Source organism: Bos indicus, chromosome 24 (genome assembly GCF_029378745.1).
Source record: "Bos indicus isolate NIAB-ARS_2022 breed Sahiwal x Tharparkar chromosome 24, NIAB-ARS_B.indTharparkar_mat_pri_1.0, whole genome shotgun sequence".
Lineage (NCBI taxonomy): Eukaryota > Metazoa > Chordata > Mammalia > Artiodactyla > Bovidae > Bos > Bos indicus.
In genome coordinates this window covers 35,749,266-35,771,368 of record NC_091783.1, presented here as the reverse complement: position 1 = coordinate 35,771,368, position 22,103 = coordinate 35,749,266, and the positions used below count along the sequence as shown (strand labels likewise).

The 22,103-nt window shown below is 45.3% G+C and overlaps 1 protein-coding gene across 1 annotated transcript in view; it reads left to right on the top strand.

Annotated features, from left to right (window-relative positions):
- The first annotated feature begins 2,709 nt into the window (after positions 1 to 2,709).
- COLEC12 (collectin subfamily member 12) overlaps positions 2,710 to 22,103 on the top strand; it is a 184,626-nt gene continuing 165,232 nt past the window's right edge. The window contains exons 1-2 of the mRNA XM_019986622.2: positions 2,710 to 2,904; positions 19,629 to 19,679. Coding sequence (XP_019842181.1) covers positions 2,898 to 2,904; positions 19,629 to 19,679 — 58 coding nt within the window. The 5' untranslated portion in view covers positions 2,710 to 2,897. The remainder of the gene's footprint in view (positions 2,905 to 19,628; positions 19,680 to 22,103) is intronic.

Genomic DNA, 22,103 nt, shown 5'->3' with positions numbered 1-22,103 from the left:
AACAACAGACTGGTTCTAAAAGGAAAGGAGTACATCAAGGCTATATATTGTCACCCTGCTTATTTAACTTATATGCAGAATACATCATGAGAAACACTGGGCTGGATGAAGCACAAGCTGGAATCAAGATTTCCGAGAGATCCTCAGATATGCAGATGACACCACCCTTATGGCAGAAAGTGAAGAAGAACTAAAGAGCCTCTTGATGAAAGCGAAAGAGAAGAGTGAAAAGTTGGCTTAAAGCTCAACATTCAGAAAACGAAGATCATGGCATCTGGTCCCATCACTTCATGGGAAATAGATGGGGAAACAGTAGAAACAGCGGCAGACTTTATTTTTCTGGGCTCCAAAATCACTGCAGATGGTGACTGCAGCCATGAAATTAAAAGATGCTTACTCCTTGGAAGAAAAGTTATGACCAACCTAGACAGCATATTACAAAGCAGAGACATTAGTTTGCCAACAAAGGTCCGTCTAGTCAAGGCTGTGGTTTTTCCGGTAGTCATGTATAAATGTGAGAGTTGGACTATAAAGAAAGCTGAGTGCCAAAGAATTGATGCTTTTGAACTGTGGTATTGGAGAAGACTCTTGAGAGTCCCTTGGACTGCAAGGAGATCCAACCAGTCCATTCTAAAGGAGATCAGTCCTGGGTGTTCATTGGAAGGACTAATGCTAAAGCTGAAACTCCAATACTTTGGCCACCTCATGTGAAGAGTTGACTCACTGGAAAAGACTGATGCTGGGAGGGATTGGGGGCAGGAGGAGAAGGGGACGACAGAGGATGAGATGGTTGGATGGCATCACTGACTCAATGGACATGAGTTTGAGTAAGCTCGAGGAGTTGGTGATGAACCGGGAGGCCTGGCGTGTTGCAGTCCATGGGGTAGCAAAGAGTTGGACACGACTGAGCGACTGAACTTAACTGAGTGTGAAGTGGTATCTCACTATAGTTTCAATTTGCATTTCTGTAATGATTAGTGATTGTTGAGCATCATTCCATATGCTTATTGGCCATTTGTATATCATCTTTGAAGAAACAGCTACTTGAGTTCTTTGCCCATTTTTTAATTGGTTGTTTGTTTTCTGGTTATTGACTCGTTGGAGTTCTTTACATATTCTGGATACTAACCCCTTTTCAGATACACGGTTGACAAGCATTTTCTCTTATTCTCTGGGTTGCCTTTTCACTCTGTAGATAGTGTCTGGGATGCACAAAAATTTAAATTTTGATGAAATCCAATTTATCTATTTTTTCTTCTCTCGACTGTGGTTTTGGTATTGTAGCTATAATTTAGGTTTTTTAAAGGATTTTTTTTTTCATTTCAAATATTGTGGCCAAAAAGAAACTATGATTCAAAGAAAGTGATGGGCTTATTCCATCCGATCATTAGTTATTAATAGTAAGCTCTGGGCTGAGAATCCATATTCTTGGCTCTTCAGGGACTCTCATGGGAAGTACAAAACAAGTCAGGTACCTTGGTGAGAGCTGAAGCAAATCTCTAAAGTAATCTTCAGTTACCCTACAGTTGCATCGACCCCAAATATGAAAAATAAATCTCCAGTTTTGTCTTTTTGTCAGTCACTTGCAAGTTTTAATCTAATGTTCAAAATAGAAAGCTCCTGGAATGGAGAGTCTGTGAAATATTTTAGAATGTGTTCATTTCTGGGCACTGCCTTTTACTCGAGCAGAGTTCCCTGTTTAGAATGAATCAATGGGCGGCTTACACCGTGTTATCAAGTCCTCAGTTGAGGAAGTCTGCGAAGCTGCAACCACTGCCCGGCCAGAACTGCCTTGCTTTTGGTGTGTTAACAAGGGAGCGAGTCATCTTTCATTTCTTCGTGCTTGAAGACAGTTCCTCTGCTTCCACCCGCGCCGCCCAGCCCCCTCCAACTCCACTCACCACTTAGTTTACGCAGTAAAGCAATAAAGCAATGGGTCTGCTTTGGAGGGTTTCTAAAAGGAAAGATAAACAGTGGGGCGACTTGATGGGCCACAACGAAAGGAACTCATTATGAAGCCACTCAACAGCTCAGCCTCCTTTCCTAGTAAAACTGGAGTCAACCTGATCATTTCAGGGGCGGTGGGTGGAAGGGGGGCTTCTCCAACCACGGGGAGTATGGTGGGTTTTTCAGTCTCTCTCTTCTTGAAGGTCTAAGAGTTGTAATCATGCTCCGAGCTCTGCAGGGAGAGCATCTAATGGTGACTTCGAACTTAGCTCAGCTCTCCCCAGGTGACAGTGAGCACTGACCCTTGGGCCCCTTCGGGGAATCAATGAGCGGACTTGGAAACTTTGGGCCTCGGGGCGTTCTCTCCCCTGTCCGATCCTCTAACGCTCCGCGCCCAGAGCCCTTTGGGGAAGGGACAAGCAAGCCACGCCGTCCCCGAGACGCCGCTGCTCTCAGGCCGCTCGCCCCACACTCTGGGGAGCCCGAGGTCTAAAAACCAGCCCAGCGGCAGCACGTTCTGTGCACCCCGAGGCTGAGCACTTGATCACCCCGTGAGCCGCTTTCCTCGGTCTTCGTCCCGCTTCCAAGCCAACGCGAAAAAGAGGGAACACCGGGAGCGCGGGCGGGGAAGCGGCCGGGGCCGGGGCTGGGGCCGGCCCGCGGGCGGGGCTGGGCGCGGGAAGGCGCAAGGGGGGCGTGGGCGCGGCGGCCCGCGCGCCCCGGCGGCCGGGCCAGGGGGAGGGGCGCTGGCGGCGGCGGCGCCTCCCGCCCGCGGTGAGCGGCGCGCGAGGCGGCCCCGCGGCACAGAGCGCCGAGCGGGGAGGCAGGGCTGGAGCACAGACGGCCGACGCGCGGCGCGGCTGCCATGGGCGCGCACTGACCCGCTGCTCAGCGCGGACTTCCTCGGCGGCGCGGAGCTCCCTGGCTGGCGGTGCGTCTCCTCGGTCACCATGAAAGGTAGGGCGGGCTTCGGGGCGCGCGGGAGGGGGCGAGGTGCCAAGTTTCTCTGAGTGGAGACCCGGGGGAGAACCGGTGGTGAATTTGGTGCGCGCATCCCGGGGGACGTCCCCGGGGCTCGGGAGTCGGATACCGCCGGAGACCTCGGGGTTGGGCATTTGAAGCCGGCAAGTACTGCCCTCCCCACTGTGTCTCAACAAAGTAGTTTGAAGCCCCAAGTCGTTGTTTACGGATTCCAGTTCCCAACTTTTTAATTGAAAAAATACGCTCAGGAGAGTGGAGGCATCATCACTCCCCACCCTCGGCCCCCCTAGTTCGTTCTGCGCCCTGTCGCACGCCCCATTCTCTCCAAGGTCCCTCTCCCTCCCCGCCGTTGCCGCTTCCCCGTCTGAGAAGTCGACGGGTGTTTTCTCCCGGACTCGGGGATGTTCTCGGTGCGCCCTCCCCACATCTGGCAATGATTAGGTGCCCGCGGAGTTCAGCTGGCTCGGGAAGTGCATTTGGCATCTTTCTCCATCAGCCCCACTGGCTGGAAAATCACCGCCCTCGGTTTCGCGTCCCTTCCATGTGTCCGCCTGCGGAGCTGTGCCCACGTGTGATCAGGGGCGACACAGTCCCCCGGGCGGTGTCCACAGCAGGCGGGTTTAAGGAAGTGTCAGATGCTATCGCACCTTTTAGCGAGGACAAGTGCTTCGCAGGGAAGCCGTCTGTTGAGTAGAAAACGAAGATCTGTCAACAGAATCTCGATCTGTATGTGAGATAATCACAGCAGAGGTATCGTTTGGAGATGGGCCGGCGTGGTGTTTACACAAGACTGGAATCCTGGATTTGTGTTAGGATAACACGGCTCGGTCCCCGCGCTGGCCGGACCTGAGTGAGGGGGCTCTGTTCGAGACGCCATCTGACCGCTAGGACCGAGCTTCCAGCAGCCCGAAAACGCGCGATGCGACCTCTTTGACTTGCAAGCGTTGCTGATCCAGGCGCGCGCCTCGGGAGCCCTACAGACTTGGAAAGAAACTTATGGCTCTAGCGGTTGCTCTCTGCAAGGCAGATCACGCTAAACAGTTCGGAGCGATAATGACCTACCAATTAGCTCTCCTTCCAAGGGAGTTCTGTGTCCTTCTCTGGAGATCCTGGGAAGGAAGGGGACAAAACGCCAGGTGGAAAGGGTCCCGCCCCCGGGCCAGAGACACAGAAGACAGGATGTAATGCAAGAGACACACAAAGCAAGAGACACAAAAAACAGAATTTCAAAACGCAGCGTGTGTGCGTTCCTTCTCTCTACATCTCAGTTTCTCTTCTCTTATTTACATTCTAGGAAAGGCACACTTTCCTTAGCCAGCACTGATTAAGGGATCTTCCCAGAATTGCAAGAGTTCACACGGCTAAACTTTCCTCTGGTGCTCAGTTACCATCATTTTAGCCAGAAGTTAATCTTCTCATTGCTGGTCACTGAGGCCAGGAGGTTTTGAACTTTTGGAAAGATAAGCCAGCTCCTCATTTCATCAGCTCCCATGTGGCTTCCTAAACCCTGAAAATCTAGTTATGCTTTTGACTGGGTCAATGACTGTTACTGCAGTTTGGGTATTTTTTCCAATGTTAATTCAAATCTGTAATGGAATACATACCTACAGGTTATATGTATGTATGCTGTGTGCTGAGTTGCTTCAGTTGTTGTGTCCAACTCTTTTCGACCTCATGGACTATAGCCCACTAGGCTCCTCTGCCCATGGGATTCTCCAGGCAAAAATACTAGAGTAAGGAACCATTCCCTTCTCCAGGGTTTTTTCCTGTCTCAGGGATTGAACTGAGTCTCCTCTGTTATAGGTGGATTCTTTACAGTCAGTCACCAGGGAAGTGTGTGTGTATATATATACACACACTTTATATATATATATATATATATATATGACTTACACTACATTCTAGACCAGCTAGCACACTGCTTGGAGAAGGCTCATTGCTTATCCTCTGTGGTCTGGACACTGCCTCAACACCCCACTTACCTTCTGCCTCAGTAGGTGAAGGGGACTAAGGGGCTGAATTCCTGGGGAGGCTAGTCACTTTGAAGGCCTCTTTTAAAACGAAATGTTCTGTGAGAGGTTTGCTTACCAACAATTGCCATAGAATTTGTGTTTGTCTGGTTTGTGAGGTGGGAAAGGTAGCAGACAGTAATGTTTTTTCAGTACCTACTAAGTGCACCAGTATGCTCCACCCTCTACAAGCACTTTGTCAGTGAACCCTCTCAAACGCCCTATAAAGTAGGCATTTTAACCCCTACACCATAGATACGGAAACAGTCCAGAAGAAATAGAAACCAGCAACAAGGGGGGTAGTAGGCATCTAAAAACAAGCTTTGCCAGGTTCCCTGTGAGTCTTGGAGAGACCTAGAACACCAGATAGAACCCCTGGACTGGAAGAAAAGTGATTCTCAGACGATTAAGTAGCCAAGGAACTCAAAGCTGGTGCAGCAGCCAGGAAGGGATGGAGCCAAGAAATCAGACACAAGCCTTCTGAAGCCAAGCAGAGTGTGTTTTTAGCCAAAAAAGAAAGCTGCCTTTACCAAGTAGAATTATTTGGACAATTTGTCATAGGTAACCAACACAGAGTTTTCCTTGGGTTTGTAATTATGTCATAAAGCAATAAACTCATTATGTTTAAGCCAATGTTGCATTAGTATTTGATTTCTCTAAGTGATAGAAGTCTGTGACAGACCTTGCAAATGCTTAAAATTGAAGTGTTAACCCAAAACATTCCTTAGCCAAATAGAAAATTAGTGGACATCTTAGAAACTACAGAAGTTTATTTGTCAAGGCAAAAATTCAGCTACTATGCAAGTCAGATGCCTTTTCAAGGCACTTATTTGACTTTCTAATTGTGATTTTTAAACTTGGGATATAGCCTTTGTAAAAACCCAGGCCTTTGGAGTCTAATTCCAAGGCTTCGGTGAACCACAGCACCACCTATCTGTTGCGTTCAGCAAATATCTGTCTCTTTTAATATTTCTTCCTTCTCTGGAGTCCCAAGTAAAAAAATAATGACATCATTATACATTTTCCAGAAGAAAATTACTTGCCCTGTTGCTGGAATACTTTAAGTGTTCCACAGTGATTAAAACATGAAGTTGGTTTTAATTTATTTCTAATTACATTTTCAATTAGCTGTACTACACCATAAATTTCATGGTTTTTAATATTCACACTCTTTATGAAGGAATCTGACTCCTCTAGAGTTAGGTGTGTCATTAAGAAATCACATTTCTAGTTCTGGAAGTTGGGAGTATTGGTGAGTTTTAATGCAGTAGCACTTGTTACTTAAGAGATGGCCTGCAACAACCATCAGCTCACAGGACCACATTGGTTCAAACCACTGCTCTAATTTAATGCAGGGAGGATGTCAGTGCCATTAAAACCTAGTGTCCAATTGTGCTTTTGTGTGTAAACATTTCTGAAATGCTATCTGGCAATGATACTTTTAAAAGGTGCTAGTAAGCAGTGTATTTCTACTCCCTGTTTTCCCAGACCTGCAGTCTCTTGGCTTTCCAGGTGTCTAAGATGTCTTGTCCTTAACTGGGATAAGCAAACACTTGTGTAGGTTCTGACTGCTTTAACATCGAAAGAATCATGTTTTCTACAGGAAAATGGAAACAAAGTGAGGTCTTTTTCCTTTCACTGTTTGGGAATTGAGGCTTCTTTGCCTCTGGAAGACAAATTTGCAACCCAGTTACACTTTTGACTTTTCATTAGTTTGAAGATGCTTGACATTCCTAATCTGAGGTTTAATTATTGCGAAGTATATATCTTCCCAGTGGTCTCCTATGCAATTTTCCCAGATTGTTCCCATCCCCTGACCCTCACCCCCACCGCAACCCTGTGGCTCATTCAGCAATAATGGTGTGAATGAGAAAAGCTGGCAGATGATAACTTCTAAGCAATAGCATAATTCTAATTTTCTGAATTCATACTTATTTTTATTGAATCATTATTTCAAAACCGTTGATGCAGCTGCTGTCTAAAGTAAGTTAAATGGCCTTCAAAGTGTTTGTTTTCAAATGAGAAAATAGACATTTAAAGTTTAGTGATAGAAAAATGTTATTCCTCGAACGAACCTAGCATGTGAGTGATCTCTTAGGAGGAAGTCCGATTCATGTCTTCCCACTAAGGGAAAAAGTGGTTAGGTGCTGGGAGGGCTTTCCAGATGGCACTAGTGGTAAAGAACCTGTCTGCCAATGCAGAAGACATAAAAGACGCAGGTTCGATCCCTGGGTTGGGAAGATTCCCTGGAGAAGGGCATGGCAATCCATTCGTTTTCTTCCCATGGACAGAGGAGCCTGTCGGGCTGTAGTCCACAGGGTCATAAATAGTCGGACACAACTGAAGCAACTTAGCACACACGCACAAGGAGCCCAGAATAATGGCAGAGTGTAGCCTTTCTCCTTTTGAGGGGCAAATCAGAGTGAAAAGAATCGGGCAGTTGGGGGTCAGGGGACAGTGTTGTAGGTCACTTAGGTGATCATCTGTGAAAAGCGTCTACCCTCACCGCGAGTCAGCTATAACCAGTCTGGTTCTGCCTTTCCATCTTTTGCTCTTATGCCATTCTGAAGGCACAGGCTCTCTCAGATTCTGGAATTCCTATCTATGCCCTGGAGGCAGGGAACTGGGTTGTGAGTGGGAAGATAAATGCTGGGGACTTATTAAAACATTTGTTAAGTCCCTACCGTGTGCCACAGTCCATAAATGCTGAGAGAGCAGAGTAGAAGAGGTCCCCTCCTGTCTGGCCTTAGACCTTAATAACTTGGCATCAAAGGTCTGAAGAAACTGCTGTGCTCTTCAGCCAGTCACTGGAGGAACCTCTCTAGGCTAGAGCTCCTGCAGAGATAAGGCACATTCCAGGGTTGCTGCCCTTTGTAGAATTTATCTGCTGGGAGGTTTTCTTGTGACTGATTGAATGAGTGTGAATGGCTTGCTGAAGTCATTGACTCTGCAAACAGCCCCTGTGCTGTCTTGCTGACAGGTTTGCCTTCAGACAGTTAGCATAGTCAGAATTGCTTTTCAGGAACAGACTTAACCACCAATGATCAGCAATAATAATGATGATGATGATGATAATAACAATAAATAAACACCTTAACAAAGGATAGGAAGGTATTGACATTCCTCATAGAACCTTCACTCTTTACTACTGATAGCATGGTTTCTAATCACACCAGTCATCCAAAGCTTGGGGAAGGCAACTATTCAATCAAGCAGTAATTTGATTTCTATTTAAGTGAATGATATTTAAAGGGCCCAAACCAAAATAGTACCCTGAACAGGTCCTGCTGATTGCTTAAGGAACCTTCAAAATTATATAGCAGTGAAAGCAGAAATGAGTAATCCCAAATTAAAATTCCAAAGAGAGTCCAGGAGCTTTCTTAACCCTTGAATTTATCACAGTCCATCGATACTCTTAAAAATTATTAAGGAAAGATGTTTTTCAACATGGGAGATTAAAAATTAATTTATTTATTGGAATTGGACATATTAAATATGACATCCTTCCTGAGTCATTTGGGATGAAAATTCTTTGTTTTGTGAAGTCATATACACTTGCCTAAGAGGTCGGACATTTGACATTCTGCGTGCAAAAACTAACGTCATTGGTTTGTGAAAATATCTGCACTTCTGAGGCCTAAGTCACTTAGTTATGACATAGAAATGTTTGGAAAGTAGCTGATATATGTATATATGACATTATTCGAAGGCAAAATATCCAAATTTATATTCTAAATTTATAATCCAAAGTATTAATATATATTGATACTTTAAAATATGCCTATCTCAAAAAATGTAATTATACATAGTGTTCCCAGGAGTGGAACCTGACGATTTCAATGTGGTGAGGAGTGTGGGCTCTGAAACCAGAGGGCCTGCTGACCACATGATACTTGTTAACCTCCTGGGCCCCTCAGTTTCCTCATCTGTCAAGCGGGGGGATAATAATGACATATACTGGATACCATTTTTTTCTATTTTTTGAGGATTATATAGGTTAGTTTAGCTCAGTTGTTTAGAGTGGTGTCTTGCACTTAAGGAGAACTCAAGATATTTTAGGTTTTAGAACACTGTATAATTGTGACTTGCTGCTTATTCCAGGCAGGAATGTAATTGCCAATTATGAACCATTTATGTTAAGTTAATCAAGTGATAACGGGTTTCCTTGGTGGCTCAGCGGTAAAGAATCTGCCTGCCAGTATCCAAGGGGATACCCAAAATATTTTGCAACCCAGGTGACACTCTGTTGAGGCCATGGTTCTCACAAATGCCTGCATGAAAGCCACTCCCGTAGAGCAGTGGCCAGTGGAGGCTGGCTGTGGACTCCAGGGGCCAGTGGGTGCTGGGTATTTGGCCTCAGGGGTCCTCCTCTCCTCCTCCCCCACTGGGCCAGCCATCGTAGGTGGGTGGTGGGACACACAAGACCAACTTGCAGGAATGGTGCTTGCTGACTGGTTTGGAAGCAGTTAAAGATCTTGAGAGCCCGGGGGATCATGCTGTTCTGTTCTAGTGGTGATGATGCTACTAAAGGAGCTGGGGCTCCTGTCTCAGGGTGGAGACAGGACAGGGTGAATGGCAGCGCTGAGCCCAGCTCGGAGGATAAGTTTGCATTCAGCCTTGCCTCTGTCCACGGTCCTTCAACCTGCCTCCTGAAAGTGCCTGAACTTGTTCTGATCAACATGGCATTTGCCAGAAGCTACCCAGTGCAGCCATGAAGGCTGCGAGCCCAGATCTGTGTGGTTGCTCCAGGATGAACTCTGCGTGCCGGCTCTTTGGACCAGGGGATCTTTTCCAGTCGTCAGCGTCTGTTGAACTGGTGGGCTTTTTTCAGTTTACCTGACTTTTATCTTCCCTGCACATTTCCTTGTTTTGTTTGCTTGATTTTTGTTCTCTTTCTTTTTTTTTTTTTTTTTGTTTATCAAAGTTAGAGATGCACATAGTTTAGAGAGTCAAAGAACATCCTATTTATTATGAAAAACAGCAATTTCCTGCCCAGCCCACTTCATTTTATCGTTTTCCAGTCCCCAGAGGCAACCTCCTGAGAACGTTTTTTGCATTTGATTTTGGCTTCTCTACCGATGCCTAGAAGACAGAATCCCCAAGCTCTGTCGCTTCAAATAACAGCTGTTTATTCACTCATGACCCTGCGATTCAGGCTGGTCTCTGCCTCCTGAGGTGTTGATTGGGCTAGAGCATCCTGGGGAGCTGGAAGGGCCAAGGCCTGGCCGGGCTCTCCCCTCCCCATCACAGTCTCTCATTCCCCAGGGATCCCCTCTCGCCAGGTCACCTCTGGTCCAGCAAGGTGCCTGGATATTTCCCAAGGCAGCCAACTGCCTAGGGGGTGAGAACAGAAGCTGATAGCAGAGATCTTGGAGAAGACCTAGGCCCCAAGGTCACCCACTGCTACTTCTGGCGAATTCCATTGGCCACAGCGAGTCACAAAGTCCTCCCAAATTCAAGAGAGTGGACATGAACTTTCACTTGGAGGGATGGAAAGAGTTGTTGGCAGTTCTTAATGTGGACAAGCTCCTATAGCCCCATGTCCTTAAGTGACATGTTTATGGCAGTCTTCATTTTCACTGGGCTTCCCAGGCAGTAAAGAATCCTCCTGCAATACAGGAGACGCAGGTTTGATCCCTGGTTTGGGAAGATCCCCAGAGAAGGAAATGGCAACCCACTCCAGTATTCTTGCCTGGGAAATCCCATGGACAGAGGAGCCTGGCGGGCTACAGCCCATGGGGTCTCAAAGAGTCATTTTTATTATTTTAATTATTATTGTTATTATTTTGGTTCTGAGTGTTATATATTGACTTCCCTTTATAGCAAATGAGGATTTAGTTCTCCTACCCTTCACCTCCACCTGACTACTATCATGGATACCTCCTGATGCCCCTCATCATCCCAATATAGTTGTATCACAATCTGGACTAGATCAATATTTGGGGTTTATATTAATAAGATGTGTGTCTGTGTGTGCTGAGTCACTTACAGTCATGTCTGACTCTTTGCAACCCTTTGGACTGCAGCCTGCCAGGCTCCTCTGTCCATGGGATTCTCCAGGCAAGAATACTGGAGTGGGTTGCCATGCCCTCCTCCAGGGGATCTTCCCAACCCAAGGATCAAACACGCATCTCTTACGTCTCCTACATCTCCTAAATTGGCAAGTGAATTCTTTACCACTAGCGCCACCTGAGTTTCTGTAATATGCCACAGATGTGCTAGCTGCTGAGGGGACAGCGTGATAACTGTCCCGTTTTTAGAGGGCTTTCCATCTGCGGGAAGTCAAAACCAGAACAGGAATGTAAGACAGATGGAGACAATTGCCGTCACACTGATACAGAGCGGGTGCAGGGCAAGGAGAGGTAAATTCTAACCATGGGGATATTGCACAACTTGGTCCACAGATTGATTGGAACATATTAATATGTATGACTCTCAGTTCCCCAAGCCAACTAAACTAAACTTCACTTGAACTCATGGCACTCTGAAATCAGTGATGCTCAAAGAATGTCAGCAAGAATTCTGTTCAGTGTTCTCCATCAGGAAACCTCTGGCCAGCATGGCTCTGTGCCAATTACCAAGGAAAGTAAATAAAGTAAATAAAAATCATATTTTGAAACAGACAAGCAAAAGACATGTGGCCTGTAGGTATTGCAATAAAAATGCTGTAGTACATCTGTGTCAGCCGAGAAAGTACGTGCTTGTAGACATAAATCTTCAATTAAACACATTTTGTTATTTAGGATGTTAAGGTTTCTTCTTCCCTGCAGGCTAACTGCTGTCAGAAGCAGGGATTGAGTTCTGGCCATTGCAGAACTGAGAGGCCTTAAATCTTAACAAAATCCTTGCTCATGTCAAAGTGTAGCAATTGTATGACATAGATTATGTCAGAGACAGATTTTGAGAAGTGGCAGGTTGCAAAGGTGACTAGATCCTCGAGAGGGAATATCCTTATTTGAACCCATCACCTCTGCAGGCCCCTGAGACTGCAGAGAAAATCTGGGGGGCTTCCCTGGCCACCCAGGGGTTAAGGCTCCAAGCTTCCAATGCAGGCAGTGAGGGTTTGATCCCTGGTTAGGGAACTAAGATCTCACATGCCACAGTTGTTGATGTTATTCAGTCCCTAAGTTGTGTCCGACTCTTCATGACCTCATGGACTGCAGCCCGCCAGCCTTCCCTGTCCTCTGCTATCTTCCTGAGTTTGCTCAAATTCATGTGCATTGAGTTGGTGATGCCATCCAACCATCTCATCCTCTGCTGCCCCTTCTCCTTGTGCCTTCAGTCTTTCCCAGCATCAAGGTCTTTCCCAATGAGTCAGCTCTTCACATCAGGTGGCTGAAGTATTGGAGCTTCAACTTCAGTATCAGTCCTTCCAGTGAATATTCAGGGTTGATTTCCTTTAGGATTGACTAGTTTGATCTCTTTGCAGTCCAAGGGACTCTCAAGAGTCTTCTCTGGCACCACAATTTGAAAGCCGTCAATTCACATGTGGCGAGGGATGGCCTAAATAAATAATAAATAAGATGACTTTTATAAAAGAAAAGAAAATCTGGGCTGCACTTAGCCTGGGTCCACTGAGTGTGAGGAAAGGGTTTTGAGAACAAAATATAACCTTGCCCATGAGATCAGGCTATTTGTCTTCCTCAAACCCATCTGCCAGCCATGTGGGTCTTGGGGTAGCCTTTTGCCCTCTCAGATGCTCAGGCACTGGGGACAGCTGACCTTGCCTCCTCCCTCCTATGGCTTTTATAGTTCGATGTGGGCCATCCACACAGCCACAAGCCCTGGCAGCTCCTGCTTCTTCCTCTTTTTCAATTCCTAAAATGAATCACTCCATCACCAGCCTGAATCATCTGTTTGGTAATGACACAGCTGGGGACTCTGACAGGGGCTCTGCACCACCCCCACCTTAATGGAATGTCTACAAAGCATCACCTGCCCAATGTGACCCAGCTTTTAAGGATATGAAAAGTCAACTCTTGTAAATACATCGAATGAAATAAAGTTGAACCATTTCTCTCTCTTTTAGCATGTCCCAGAGTCTAATAGTTCTAAAACCACAATGAATTTTCAAGAAGGGATATGGTATACTGTGTTTCCCCCAAACTCTCTTTTTCCTTCCAAAGAACAAATGTTAAGAAAGAGTAAGATGTTTCTCCAAGATACCTTCCCTGATAATCCCAATAATTTGTTCTCTGGGTACTTTGTACCCTGAGTATCTCACATGATTTAGTACCTATTTGTAGAGTTGAATGAGATAGAGATTTATATTCTTTTGGTGGCTGCTATGGGGCTTCTCAGGTGGCGCTAGTGGTAAAGAACCCTCCTGCCAAAGCAGGAGACATGAGACGTGTGGTTTCGATCTCTGGGGTGGGAAGATCCTCTGGAGTAGGAAATGGCAACCCACTCCAGTGTGCTTGCCTGGAGAATCCCATGGACAGAGGAGCTTGGTGGGCTACAGTTCATGGGTTTGCAGAGAGTCAAACACGACTGAGTGACTGAGCACAAAAGAATTTCTCATCCTTTACATTGCCATATGTAAAACAGATAACCAGTGGGAATTTGCTGAGAGATGCAGGGAGCTCAAACCTGGTGCTCTGTGACAACTTAGAATGGTGGGATGGGCTGGGAGGTGGGAAAGGAGGTTCAGGAGGGAGGGGACATATGTATACCTATGGCTGATTCATGTTGATGTACGGCAGAAACCAACATGATACTGTAAAGCAATTATTCTCCAATTAAAAATTAAAAGAAATTTTAAAAAATTTTAATCAAAAAAAAAAAGTTTCTCATCCTCTTGGGATGCAGGTTAAGTCGAGCAACAGGACATCCTCTTTGAGTCCTATTAGGGGTCGCCCGTAAAGCCTTTGTTTCCTTGAACTGTTAATGGCTTGTAGTAGGTTAATTTGGAGGCAGCACTGAATTGCTTTAATAATAGAAGTCTGAGACGTTTGAAGTTCCCAGGGAAATTTCAGGAAGGAGAGAGGAGTCAGGCAGACTAAAAATGCTGCATGGGAAAAGGACCAGAGAGGAAAAAGAAAACAAACAAACAAACTAATGGTAGGTCTGCTGAAAAGACGCTTTGGGGAGAACGCGAATTTTTAAGCTGTTTGCTACTGAGAGCACAGCACAAGCTGCTTTTTTGTCTCCACAGTGAGGTTGTCACTGGTGGATATCCTTGCTCCACAGCCTGTGCGTGTGAGTGGATTCTTGTGTGGTCACAGCTCCGCAGCAGAGGGGCTGGAGCTGGCAGGGGAAACTGACGCCTGGGTGGCATTGTTACCTATACTAATGTCCCATCAACTCCACTGGTCTATAAGCACCTATTCAGTGACTGAGTGAATAAGTGCGTGGATTTCTAAGCTGAAGCAGCAGATAATGGTTTCTCTCTCCCTCTTTTTTTTCGGCTGTGCCACACGGCATGTGCGATCTTAGTTCCCTGATGAGGGATGGCACCTGCGCCCCCTGCGTTGGAAGTGTGGAGTCTTAACCTTTGGACCTCCAGGGAAGTCTCCCAAGGGTTTCCCTTTAAGTGACACTAGATCAGACCTCACAGATATCAGTGAGAGAATTACTTAGGAAAGTGGGCACAGGCTAGGGGCTTAATATGTCTTGGGTGAACTAACCAATCACTAAGTCAGTGAGAAAAAGGCGCTGTTCTTTTGGTTGTAAGCACATTCTTCCATCTAGAAAGAACGAAAGCTTTAATCCTTGACAGAAGAAGATGACTTGAATTATGAAACCCAGGATTTCTAGATTCCAAGCAAGTCTCTTCCTTGTTCACTAAATAAGGAAACATGGTAAAACACTGAGATTTCTGACTTCTCCATGGTCTTAGGAGTAGTTCTTCTCTTACACTTTTCAGAACAGTGTTTTCATAACACTTCATGACACACTAGTGTGCTGATATTCAGCATGTTGTGTGGGATGTCTCACACACCTTGGTTTTCCCACAGCATTTCAAGGTTCAGTTATAACTAGGTCCTGCATCCCATTGTGGGCTGAAAAAGATAATCACAGAGGCTTTATTTCTCCACTATGTTTCTTTTGTCTTTGAAAGCCTATCAGCTTCTTGAGGGAAGGGACCATGTCTCACTCATTTCTGCAGCCCTACTGCCTGGCAGTCTCTGGTCCATAGTGAACGCTGAGTCAGCACTTTTGAACTGAACTGTATGTGGGTGGAGGGAAGCTGATTGCTGGAGCAGTGGTGGTGACCAGCTCAAGAATAATTGGTTACACAATAGCCAAGACACGGAAGCAACCTAAACGTCCATCAACAGAGGAATGGATAAAGAAGATGTGGTATATATATATATACACACACACACACACATATATAAAATGGAATACCACACAGCCATTAAAAAGAATGAAATAATGCCATCTGCCACAACATGGATGGACCTAGAGAGTGTCATACTAGGTGAAGTAAGTCAGACAGAAAGGAAAAATGTCATAGGTCATCTCTTATATGTGGAATTTAAAAAGAAATTTTTAAATGAACTTAACTTACGAAACAGATTCACAGACTTAGAGAACAAACATGTTTACCGTAGGGAAGGATGGGGAGATGGGATAGTTAGGGAATTTGGGGATTGACATGTATACTCTGCTATAACAGATAACCAATAAGGACCTACTTTAGCACAAGTAGCACAAGTATGTTATATGGCAAACTGGAAGGGAGGGGAGTTTGGGAGAGAATGGATACATGTATATATATATGTCTGAGTCCCTTTGCTTTTCACTTGAAACTATCACAACATTGTTTGTTAATTGGCTATACCCCAACACAAAAAAATTTTTAAAAAGGAAGAGAAGAAAAAGAAGTATCCTTTAGAGACTTTCCTCGTGGTCCCACGATTAAGACTTCGCCTTCCAAGGCAGGGGATGTGGGTTTGATCCCTGATCGGGGAGCTAAGATCCCACATGTCTTGGGACCAAAATACCAAAACATAAAATAGAAGCAGTATTGTGGCAAGTTCAATGTCAGATCAGATCAGTCGCTCAGTCGTGTCCGACTCTTTGCAACCCCATGAATTGCAGCACGCCAGGCCTCCCTGTCCATCACCAACTCCCGGAGTTCACTGAGACTCACGTCCATCGAGTCAGTGATGCCATCCAGCCATCTCATCCTCTGTCATCCCTTTCTCCTCCTGCCCCCAATCCCTCCCAGCATCAGAGTCTTTTCCAGTGAGTCAACTCTTCGCATGAGGTGGCCAAAGTACTGGAGTTTCAGCTTTAGCATCATTCCTTCCAAAGAAATCCCAGGGCTGATCTCCTTCAGAATGGACTGGTTGGATCTCCTTGCAGTCCAAGGGACTCTCAAGAGTCTTCTCCAACACCACAGTTCAAAAGCATCAATTCTTCGGTGCTCAGCCTTCTTCACAGTCCAACTCTCACATCCATACATGACCACAGGAAAAACCATAGCCTTGACTAGACGGACCTTTGTTGGCAAAGTAATGTCTCTGCTTTTGAATATGCTATCTAGGTTGGTCATAACTTTCCTTCCAAGGAGTAAGCGTCTTTTAATTTCATGGCTGCAGTCACCATCTGTAGTGATTTTGGAGCCCAGAAAAATAAAGTCTGACACTGTTTCCACTGTTTCCCTGTCTATTTCCCATGAAGTGGTGGGATGAGATGCCATGACTTTCGTTTTCTGAATGTTGAGCTTTAAGCCAACTTTTTCACTGCAAAGAAATGCTATGCTGTGCTAAGTCACTTCAGTCATGTCCGACTCTGTGCGACCCCATAGACAGCAGCCCACCAGGCTCCCCCATCCCTGGGATTCTCCAGGCAAGAACACTGGAGTGGGTTGCCATTTCCTTCTCCAATGCATGAAAGTGAAAAGTGAAAGTGAAGTCGCTCAGTCGTGTCCGACTCTTAGCGACCCCACGGATTGCAGCCTAACAGGCTCCTCCGTCCATGGGATTTTCCAGGCAAGAGTACTGGAGTGGGGTGCCATTGCCTTCTCCATTGCAAAGAAATAGAGGAAAACAACAGAATGGGAAAGACTAGGGATCTCTTCAAGAAAATCAGAGATACCAAAGGAACATTTCATGCAAAGATGAGCTCGAAAAAGGACAGAAATGGTATGGACCTAACAGAAGCAGAAGATATTAAGAAGAGGTGGCAAGAATACACACAGAAGAACTGTTCAAAAAAGATCTTCATGACCTAGATAATCACGATGGTGTGATCACTGACCTAGAGCCAGACATCCTGGAATGTGAAGTCAAGTGGGCCTTAGAAAGCATCACTATGAACAAAGCTAGTGGAGGTGATGGAATTCCAGTTGAGCTATTCCAAATCCTGAAAGATGATGCTGTGAAAGTGCTGCACTCAATATGCCAACAAATTTGGAAAACTCAGCAGTGGCCACAGGACTGGAAAAGGTCAGTGTTCATTCCAATCCCAAAGAAAGGCAATGCCAAAGAATGCTCAAACTACTGCACAATTGCACTCATCTCACACGCTAGTAAAATAATGCTCAAAATTCTCCAAGCCAGGCTTTAGCAATATGTGAACTGTGAACTTCCCGATGTTCCATCTGGTTTTAGAAAAGGCAGAGGGACCAGAGATCAGGTTGCCAACATCCGCTGAATCATGGAAAAAGCAAGAGAGTTCCAGAAAAACATGTATTTCTGCTTTATTGACTATGCCAAAGCCTTTGACTGTGTGGATCACAATAAACTGTGGAAAATTCTGAAAGAGATGGGAATACCAGAACACCTGATCTGCCTCTTGAGAAATTTGTATGCAGGTCAGGAAGCAACAGTTAGAACTGGACATGGAACAACAGACTGGTTCCAAATAGGAAAAGGAGTTCGTCAAGGCTGTATATTGTCACCCTGTTTATTTAACTTATATGCAGAATACATCATGAGAAACGGTGGGCTGGAAGAAGTACAAGCTGGAATCAAGATTGCCGGGAGAAATATCAATAAAAAAGCCTCTTGATGAAAGTGAAAGTTCAATATAGACTTTAAAAAATTGGAGTATTTTTATCCTATTGTTCATTGCAGCACTATTGACAATAGCTAGAACATGGAAGCCACCATGTCCATTAACAGATGAATGGATAAAGAAGCTGTGGTACCTACATACAATGGAATATTACTCAGCCATAAAAAGGAACACATTTGAGTCAGTTCTGATAAGGTGGATGAAACTAGAACCTATTATACAGAGTGAAGTGAGTCAGAAAGAGAAATATAAATATCGTATTCTAAGGCACATATACAGAATCTAGAAAAATGGTACTGAAGAATTTATTTACAGAGCAGCAGTGGAGAAACAGACATAGAGAACAGACTTATAGACATGGAGCGAGGGCAGGAGAGGGTGAGATGTATGGAAAGAGTAACATGGAAACTTACATTACCATATGTAAAATAGATAGCCAACAGGAATTTGCTTTATCGCTCAGGAAACTCAAACAGGGGCTCTGTATCAACCTAGAGGGGTGGGATGAGGAGGGAAGTTCAGGATGAAAGGGATATATGAATACCTATGGCTGATTCATGTTGAGGTTTGACAGAAAACAAATTCTGTAAAGCAATTATCCTTCAATAAAAAAATTTTAAAAATTGGAGTTTTTTTTTTTTTTTTTTAAGTATCCTATAATCAGGTACATCCATACCTGACAGAAGTGTGAAATAAGAAGTTCATTGTCAGTGTGATAAGGAATTGTATCATGACCATGTGAGGAGGAGTATTTAGGCTTTTGGTAGAAAGTGTGGCTGATACAATATCACCCTTGTTTCCACAGTGGCCCCACCTTTAGGAATCCCCACAGCAAGGAAATCCACTTACTGGGAAACCATCCATCAGTCCCAGTTATCCATTGGAAGGAGAGTGGGGAAAGATTTGGCTATCCTTGCAGGAATCATGCTGGGCTCCTGAGATGCCACAGTAGGTAGAAGAGGTGACTTCACAGCCTGGCATCTGCACAGGAAGGCCCCAGGCTCAGTTATATGACGATAACTTGACCCTTTTGTCAGTTGATTATTCAGTCATTATTCACCAAAATCTATTAAGCCCATGCTGTGACACGGTTTTTCCGAGTAGTTCAAATGATAAAGAATCTGCCTGCAATGTGGGAGACCTGGGTTCGATCCTTGGGTCAGGAAGATCCCCTGGAGAAGGGAGTGGCAACCCACTCCAGTATTCTCATCTGGAGAATTCCATGGACAGAGGAGCCTGGTGGGCTACCGTCCTTGGGGTCGCCAAGAGTTGGACATGACTGAGTGACTAACACTTCTGTGACAGGCACCATTCTAGATACATGGAATTCATTCATGAAGTCAGTAAAAAAAATTCAGCTCGTGGGATGTGTGATAACACACACTTACACATAAATGAGAATGACATCAGAGAGTAATATTAAAGTAGGACGATTTGACACAGAGTGGCTGGGTGGTGGTCCAGAAAGGCATCTCAGAGGTACCATACCTCTGCTGAGGCCTGAATTAGGAGGAGTTGCCTAAGGAGCCAGAGGAAGAGCATTCCAGGCTGAGGGTACAGCCAGTGCAGGGACCCTTTGGTCTTTCTCCTGGTGTGCTCCAGGAGTGAGGAGCAGGGTGGGTGAGGGGAGGGTGGAGCAGGTGGAAACGGAAGAAGCTGAGTCCAGTACTTCCGGTCTTACCAGGGTAACGCTCTGTCTTCTCTTCCCGTCTCCCCCCGCAGACGATTTTGCAGAGGAGGAGGAGGTACATTCCTTCGGTTACAAGCGGTTTGGTAAGTTCCAGCAAAGCTTCGTTCCTTCTCTGTGCTCCATCTGGGAAATGGTAATGTGACTGTGGCCGGACCTTTGATGCACAAGAATATGTGTGACTCTAAGGCCCAGTTCTGGTTGCATGTTGAGTTTCTGTATTAACAAGTAGGTGGTTTGTCACGAAATCGGAGGGTTGTGGGACGGGAGTTGCACCCAGCAGTGGTTGGGGAAGGGATGGGATGCTTAGGCAGCTCACTGAATATAAACCAGATTGTCTAACAGGCACAACATGGTGGGGAAGGTCAATCTGTGACAAGACAGGCATTTATCTATTTTGAGATTTCGGAGACATCTTTTCCCTTTTTCCTCAAGGCCCATGCTCTTAACTTAGTCATTGGTAAGGGAGAAGTGAGAGTAAGACTTTTTCCAGGAACACATCTAGACACCAGTGCTCTATGGTAGGCTGAACAAAGATACCCTCATTCTAAGCCCCGGAACATGAATGTAACCTGTGGCAGAAAGCATTTTGCAGATGTGATTAAGTCAAGAGACTGAGAAGGGGATGTTATTCTGTATTATCTGGGTGGGCTCTAAATGTAGTCATAGGTATCCTTGTAAAAGGGAGGGAGAGGAAGATTTGACTGTGGAGAAAAGATGGGATGATGGGAACAGAGAGTGTTGTGATGAGCACTGCAGAATGAGGAAGGGGCCACAATCCAAGGGATGCAGGTGGCCTCTAGCTGCTAAAAAAGGCAAGGAAATAGATTTTCCATTCAGAGAACTTTGGTGGGATGCAGCCCCGTCAACATCTTGACTTTGGCTGACTGAAGCTCATCTCAGACTTTTGGCCTCTCAAACTAGAAGAGAAGACATCGGTGTTGTTTTAAGCCACCAGGTTTGCAGTGATCTGTCGTGGCAGCCACAGGAAACACAGGCTAGCTCCTGTGTTCCTCGGCTGCTGTTCACGAATGGTCTGCTGTCTTTGACCACACTTCCCGAGTTCTGCAGTTTGGCATCGAACTGCCAATGAAAACATGACCAAAGTTCAAAGACAGTTCAAAGGAACTGAGGTTTTTCTATCCAGCATGTTTCTATGCCTTGGTTGGAGGAAATGAAGAGTAGAGTAAAAAGGAATGAGAGAGAGAGTGTGTGTCTGTGAGAGAGAGAGAGAGACAATATGAAAGAGAATAAATCTACTTCCTGTTGCTTAAAAAAAAAATCCTGGCTGGACTTTGATTAAAGTTAACATCCCCCAGCTGCTCTGGCTCTCTCGTCGCTTTAGCATTTTTCCTTCTGGATATGCGCTATGTATTTCTTTCTGGGAATAAAATAGGGTTTAATGTGGGAATGCAGTGGCATGGAGCCCATGGCCCCTCCATTCATGTGCTGACAGAGAGGCTCTGCCCACCATGCCCTCCCCTTCCCCCCACTACTGTTCTTTATCTGCACAATTACATGTTTCAGGATTAGTACCATGTGTCAGGCTGCTTTCCCATCGTGGGTTCATTGAAGGTCATCATAGGAGTGAAGAGAAAACAAGACATGATAAAGGAGAGGAAAAGCAAAACAAAAATTAAAAGGTAGAAATAAGGAGGAAAATCAAACTTATAAAAATAAGGCAGAATAAATATTGACCTGCCCATATATTTTAGAAATCAGTAGATTGCAGATCTCTACATGGAAATCAGTAGAAACATGAAGAGCCAAGAGAAAAGAGCGACCTGAAGAGAAATTTTATTTGAAATTTAGTGACTCTGTAACTAGCTAGATGGGCAGGGGTTTGACAGATGACACGAAAGCATAGTAAGTTGCTGAATGGATTTAATTTACGGTGGTTAAGTGATGTGTGGAAACTGCAGACTGATGATTCGGAGGGGAGACGTGATAACAATGTACAAATGCTGGAGAACGAGGGAGACATGGAGAGACTGATACCAAATGGCACTAGTAGAAGAACAGAGGGATGGAATGGAAACGGGAAACTTTGGAATGGACTTCGAGAGAGATATACAGAGTTTGACAGTTCTTGGGTTCAATTATTAAGCACAGTGCTGGATCCAGCATTGGGGTCAAGTAGAATTTGGAAGAGATTTTGCAGTGATTTGTACTGGCCTTTAACTTCATAGATAAGAAAGGTGAGGCCAAGGTAGATTAAGTCCTTGCTCAGGCAGGTTAACTAGAGCTGGGTTGGAGGCTGGGTCTTTGAACTCTCAGGCTAGCATAGTTTTGAGGCAGGTCCAACAGTGAGGTTGAGGTTGACCTCTCAACTCCTGTGTTCTGGAAGCATCCCTGCTGTTCTGGAACCCTTAAGTGAGCTAAATACCCAATCTGGCCCCCTCAGGGAGACCATATCACTTTCACAGTGCCTGAAACTCTGGACCTGGTTTTATAGATGGTAAATGGGTTTTTGGGCTTCCCAGGTAGCTCAGTGGTAAAGAGCCGGCCTG